Source organism: Talpa europaea (assembly GCF_964194135.1).
Source record: "Talpa europaea genome assembly, chromosome: 7".
Lineage (NCBI taxonomy): Eukaryota > Metazoa > Chordata > Mammalia > Eulipotyphla > Talpidae > Talpa > Talpa europaea.
Genome location: NC_140074.1, coordinates 19,689,992 through 19,697,122, shown reverse-complemented (window position 1 = coordinate 19,697,122; position 7,131 = coordinate 19,689,992). Strand labels below are relative to the sequence as shown.

General features: G+C 38.2%; 1 protein-coding gene across 1 annotated transcript; it reads left to right on the top strand.

Annotated features, from left to right (window-relative positions):
- Positions 1 to 500: 500 nt before the first annotated feature.
- Positions 501 to 5,482, top strand: DMRTA1 (DMRT like family A1; the record flags this gene model as incomplete). Its single annotated transcript, XM_084236952.1, has 2 exons — positions 501 to 1,134; positions 4,635 to 5,482. The coding sequence occupies 2 exons, from the start codon at positions 501 to 503 to the stop codon at positions 5,480 to 5,482; spliced, it is 1,482 nt and encodes a 493-aa protein (XP_084093078.1).
- Between the last annotated feature and the right edge of the window lie 1,649 nt (positions 5,483 to 7,131).

Below are 7,131 nucleotides of genomic sequence, written 5' to 3'. Positions count from 1 at the left end.
TTCAAATCTTGTTTCAGATCAGTGAAAAGAAGGGGAAAGTCGTGAAGATTGTTTCATAAACATATACGTTGAAGGATTAATGGGAAACAAGTCAGAAGGACTACATTAAGGCAGAGACATTCATCACCCATGAGGACAATTTCTTGTGTCTCTCACCCCCCCCTCCTCCCAGACAGACCCTACTCTCCGCCCCTGGCCCTCCCTCCTGGGCCTCATCCCTGAGCCTGGAGACGGGGTGGGCGGAGTAGCTCCTCCAGACTTGCTTTCTCCAGCTCAGAAGGTGCCCTGGGACTCCAAGAGGCGCACTGGGCATCTGCGCCTCCTCGCGTCGCCCCACCTCTGCGAAGCGGTGGTCCCCAACTCGCGACGGGAATTGTGTAAAACTGTCGGGGTGTGAGTGGGAGGCAGCAGGACACCCGCGGGTCCTCCAGCCCCACGCCCCGGGGTGCAGCTGTGGGCAGCGCACTGGCCTGGGGCGCTCCTCGCCAGCACTCTCCGGGATGGAGCAGTCCCAGGGTGACAGCGGAGATCTTGGTGCCAGCAGCCGAGCTCACCTGGCCCCGGGGCTGGTGGTGACGGCCCCTCCGCCGGGGTCCCCCGCCTTGCCCGTCCCCTCGGGGATCCCGGTTCCCCCAACTTTCCTGCGGCCGCCCAGCCTCTTTCTGCGCGCAGCCGCCGCGGTCACCACGGGAAGCGGGGGCTGCCCGCCCGCTCCCGGGCTGGAGAGAGGGGTGGGTGTGGTGGGCTGCGGCTACCCGCGGACACCCAAGTGCGCCCGTTGTCGGAACCACGGCGTGGTGTCTGCGCTCAAGGGCCACAAGCGCTTCTGCCGCTGGCGGGACTGTGCCTGTGCCAAGTGCACCCTGATCGCGGAGCGCCAGCGCGTCATGGCTGCCCAGGTGGCGCTGCGCAGGCAGCAGGCCCAGGAGGAGAGCGAGGCCCGGGGGCTGCAGAGGCTCCTGTACTCGCCCGGGGGTCGTGCGCCCAGAGGCAGCAGGACCGAGAATCCTCAGGCTTCCAGCGGCCCCGCAGCTGCAGTGACCGCCCTGGGACTCAGTGCCTTGAGGCCGGCGAGTGGTCTGGCGACCCCTGCTTTCGAAGTTTTCCAGCCTGATTATACTGAAGAAAAACAAGGTGAGCTGATGTTTCATTTGTTGTTTGCAAAAGAAAATGGTTGGTCTAACTCATAGCAGGAATCTAGAAAACCTAAATAAGGGACCAGGAAAAAGAATAACTATAAGAAAGAAAAAGTCAAAATCAACAAATAACTATGAACCAGAGACACACTATGGGGGGGGGGGAGGGATTGGGGTCAAAATAAGGGGGTTGCAATTGTATGGGGTATATAAAAATATAATTAAAAAAAGAAAAGAAAAGAAAATGGTGGTTCTGCAGGTAAACTCTTTGAAACAAGCAGCCACACCCTGGAGGCAGGGAGTGCACTTGTAAAGAAGCACTTAGGTTCTGGGAAACTGCCCTGCAATGTGCGCTTTAATGAGGATGTTATTTGTCATGCCATCATTTGGAAAGAACCCATAGGCGATAGGATGAAGCAGTTAAAAAGTGAAGCATGAGGGATTCAAATGAGCAACTTCTGCAGAGAATGGAGTTGTGAGTCTGCGAGTTGCTGTGACTTTCTCTAAGTAGAACTTCAAGTGGGGACATCCAGGGGAAAGTTTAGTGTGAGGTGCTGGGTTTTAATCGTACTCAGTACCCTCTTTGTCTGTAAACCCAGAGTTAATCTGCTCTAGAATGGGAAACTCACCGATGCTTGGGAGTGCAGTTTTTTTTACTTTTGGGACAAATCTTTTACGCCAGTTAGAAGGAAGAGGCAGAAACCTACCAAACTTTTTTTTTTTTTTTTAATCCCCTGTCCTTAAATTTTATTAAGCATTCTAGTTTTCCCCAACAGTTTTTATAGCCTCCAAAAGTGCGGGACATTCTAATGTTTGAAGTTTCAGCTCTTGCCATGGGAAAGAAAGAAACTTAGGTCTTCCACATTTGTAAAACCATGGGTTAAGAATTTTAAAGTTCAATATTGGGGATTTTTTATCTAAGGGACATTATCTTATCTAAGGGACATTTAACTTTTTTTCCTTATATATTGACTCCAGATCACTTTCATCCTTCATGTAGGTTAAAAAAAAAAATAGATCCATATATCTAAATTTATATCTATGTATTTTGATTAGGTCAATTCAAGTTAACTTATCCTGGTCATGTAAATTCCACTGTATTTTTGTGAATTTCATAGTCCTCCACTAGGCCCGCTTGCAGTGAAAATGTCATTGCAATATTTTTGCAGAAATACAAAGACAGGTTGTAGCCTATGAAATTATATGCTAATGATATAGTAGATTATTAATTAGAAAACTTCCTTGATGTGTGAAGATTGCAGATCTTAAGAGATCATAGGTTGTACTTTTGAAAGACTATCTTGTGTATTTAAGTGTGGCATATATCATATATTTAAGTGTGGCATATACGCCATCTTTTTGCACATATTCTTATTTAAATCCTTAGACAAAGTTGACTTTAAACATTTTGTCTCGAAAAATTGGAGGCCTGAAAGCCAAGTTATGCAAAATTACTATAGGCTAAACTGACAGATCAGGGCACAACTCCGCTAGACAATGATTTATGTGATTTAGCTTTTTAGGGACAGGAGTTACCAAAGCAGTCTTTTTTTTGTAGGATCAATTATTTTATTATTTGCTACAAATGACCACCAATATCTAAAAGGTTACTTCCATGGCTTTTCCAAGCTGGCTACCTTCTCTTACATAATGTCTATGAATTGTATTAAGGTAGTTTATTTAACTTATTCATTAGACAAAGACAGTGATTGAGAGGTGAATGAGATTTTTCTACACAAAAGAACTTTATATTTAAAAGGAGGAAAATGATATATATCCAAAAACTACAAGACATAATATACAACAAAAAAAGTAAGGAAATAAACAGAATTATAGGAATTGAGAGAACAGAAATATATGAATGATATGGTATTTTATAGACACTTTTTTTCTAGGTAGTCTTATGCAATTGGTATTTTAGTATATTGTACTCCATAAATATAATGAAATAGCAAAAAATAGTTTGTATATAAATTGCTGTAGAGATTAAATTTTGAAACCTTACATATTTAGCAGACCATTGTCACTCTATCTTCATTTGTCAGACTTCATTAGAAAACTTGATCATTTTAAGTTGAAAAATATTAGAATTTTTGTAATTTTTTTCAGAAGCAGCATCTTTTATGTTATGTTTGATATAATGTTTAAGTTATATATCATATGTAATCCTCAAGGTGCTAAATGGCATACACTTTAATTTTAAATTAAACACTAGATATTTCTTTAGAATTTAGGATTGTTCCTTGGAAAAACAGGAATATTGGCAAATAGTAACCGAAAATCATGGTTTTAGGCCATATTTGTTTTGTTGCATTCATAAACTTTGTAGAAAAAAGTTTGACAGAAATACTCTATGTATCCTACTTGACAGTTTACTTTTTCTGATAGAAAGAGATAAAATACATCTATAGTGTAAGAGGAAATATACACTAAAATAACAGCTCTTCAGCCCATGTATGCGTTATTTTCCTGTGTAAGAGCAGAAGATGTTAAATGGTTTTTTAATTAATATTATATATTAATATTAATATATTAATATTAATATATTAATAATAATAACATGTTGAGGTAGAAAAATCCATTTTTTGTGTGAAAATATTTTTGGAAAATTTACTCTGAATAATGGAAGAGAGTTTCTCTTCTGGAAATTTGGAGCAAATTCATAATATGTTGTTTTTATGACACTTTGAAGATTCATACAGATTATAGTAATGTGGTGTAACAATTTATAGTTTACTTTTATAAACAACTTGATTGTCAACTCTTGTTAATAATTCATAAGGGTTGAAAAAGAAAGTCCATATTTCACAGAGGGCTATGGAAAGTACCAACTTGTCTTTCTTGTAAAACAATATACGTGGGCTCTCATGATTTGAGATTAGCACAGGAGTCATTATTTTTTATATTTTGAAATGAAAGGAAAGTTTTATTTTTCACATTCTTCAGGTAACTTAGCTAGAACTTGAAACATAAGCATTAAAACACCAATTGTTGAGATTTAGCACTAGTGATAAAATAGAATATTCATTTTCATACTCACATTGTTCCTTCTTTTGATTTTTTTAATGTAAACATAATTATTTATTTAGTTCATCTTACATAGTGCCCCTGTGGGGGGAAAAAAAAACCTGCTTGGATAACAACAAAACTTGGGTAACATTTAGGCAAATTTCAACTTACCAGTTGGGGCAATAGTGTAAGATATATTAGTGTCACTTTAACTGTTGGGGGTAACAATAGGCTCTTAACCTCCTGAATCCAAAGAAACTGTAGCATTTATATATTGTATATCTCTGTGAGCCTGAAATAGTATACCATAAATAGTATTTCCCATGATTCTAACTGTTATAATTCTCTTTCATTAGACTTTCTTATAATGAGTAGGTATTACTAATATATCATGAGTGAATGAAAAATTTTATCCAGTATTATTTTTGAGTGGGCAGTACTATGTTCTGGGAAGTTTTTCCTTTATTTGATTTTTTTTTTCTTCCCCAGAACAAAAAGAGAGTAAATGTGACTCATGCCAGAGTATACAAGAAGAATTAGTCTCCAAATCACATCAACTCACCCTGGGATCATCTTCTGAGTCTAATGGTATCATTGGAAAACAAAATGTCAGGTCATCTATCTCAGAAAACTCAAACAAGGAGGACAGCATTTTGTCTTCTCACCCTGGGGACCAGTCAGGAGGTGAAGAGAGTCCCAGGTCCTTATCATCCTCTGATCTGGAGTCAGGAAATGAGAGTGAATGGGCCAAAGACTTCACAGCCACCAGAGGCAGCCTTCCCACAGCATCCTCAAGACCAAGAGACCCTCTTGATATTCTTACCAAGATTTTCCCAAGTTATAGGCGCAGCCGGCTAGAAGGCATTCTGCAGCTCTGCAAAGGGGATGTGGTCCAAGCCATTGAACAGATTCTAAATGGCAGGGAGCACAAACCAGGCGCCAGGGACCTACCAAGCTCAGGAGAACTGGAAAATACAGCTTTTCAGAGAGTTTCAAATTTTAGTTTTGCTGGAATTGGTTTTGGAACTCTAGGGACTAAATCAGCCTTTTCTCCTCTGCAAACCACTTCAACTTCTTATGGAGGTGATTCAAGTCTGTACAGCTTAAATCCTAGACTAGGTATCAGTCCGTTACGGCTAGCATATTCTTCTCCAGGAAGAGGGCTATCTGGTTTCATATCTCCTTACCTAACTCCTGGGTTGGTACCAGCTTTGCCTTTTCGGCCAGCTTTGGATTATGCCTTTTCAGGGATGATTAGGGATTCTTCCTACCTTCCCAGTAAAGACTCACTAATTGGTGGCAGACTATATTCCATACCAAATCAGGACAATCTGTAATGTATCTGCCCACTCTCCCTTCCTGGAATATTATTAGAAGCATGCAATACAAACCCCTCTCCCTATGCTCTCACCCCCACATCTTTTCATGTGGTTCACAGTATATGTGAGTGATTTATTAGGCCTTCAAAAATGTTATATTTTTCCAAACAATATATTGGGTTTGCGATCTGAATACTCTTAGCGTTTATTAAATGAAAGAAACATTTTAATATTTTATGTGCCTCGAATAAAGCTATTTCTGGAAATATTTTTAAACTAATGAATTTTCTCCTTAAAGTATTAGTTGTAAATTTCATATTTTAAAACTATACCTGTCTTTATTTTATTGAAAAGTAGAGGGTATAGTGGTGAAATATGTTAGTGCTTGCACTCCAGCATTTTAGAAAACGAACCAACAGTAAGAACTGAAAGATTGAAGTTTATTGTAAATAATCATTATTTTAAAACTTTCCCTTTCCTTCTATTCCTTGTATACAGAAGAGAAAAAGGTTATTCAAAGTATTTTAAAATATTTTATTTGCATATAAAATAATTACTAGTATGTAAAACATTTAAGAAAATTGTATTTTTAATTTTTTTGTGAATATCTTATTTTCATTCACCTGCCATTTGTGATATCAAGTTCCATTAATAAAACATTTCTCTTTCAAGTTTCGAATTTCACAAAGACCTATGAAGTAAAACTTAGGAAATGAGACTACGCCATCTCCTGGCTACTATCACTAATTGCAACTCAGTTCTGGTAGAGTTTAGGAATTAGAAAATGGTTTCTTCAGTAGTGTAAGTTAACAATTTTTTAAAATAGTCATTTTGAACCATGCTGCTTGGAAGTTTTTATTGCAAAGCAAACATCCGCTGTGGACAAGAATTTTAATCTTTAAGTGTGCTATCCCTTCATCTGGGTAAATATCTCTTTCCATATGTTTGTGACAAGAACCTGGCAGCTGTTCTCAAAGGTAAATATGTTTTCGCCAGGAAACTTAAATAGCTGCTCAGATAAATACCAATTACCTCGACATAGATGGTGCTGAATACATTGAAGAGAGACATAAGATTTCCAAAGGGGAAAAATTGTCATTAGAGGCTTTTCTGGAAGTTTAAAAATATTTTTGTTCAAGCATTTGAAAGTTATTTATATCAGTCAGTGGAAAGTCCCTTAGAAAACTGCTTATAAAACAAATTTATGAAGTTGTTTTAATGTCATCATTTTTTTAAAGGACAGTACTTTATTGTTACTGTGAGGAATCAGTGGAAACCCAGCTGAGGCATAAGAGAGTTGATGAATTAGAGACGGTTTAGACAATGTAAGTAGTATGATTCACAAAAGATTTCTTAATTTATCTCTGTGTATGTGTGTGTATATACATGTTTATGTGTATATCATACACTCAAGGCCTATCAGTTCTTTCATCATGAAGGCTTTTCCATGAAGTCAAATGAGAATATATTTCTAAAGTGTATATTTACCAGGAAATATATTAAATGACTGAATAGTGTCTGATGCTGATTTAATATACACATGTTTAATAGGCTATGCATTAATTTTAACAGTGTAATTGTGAGAAAGCAGATCTTGTAAAATTTGATATAATCAATAATCATTATTCATAAAAAAGTATTAGATTTTAAGCCTGAACTATGGTACA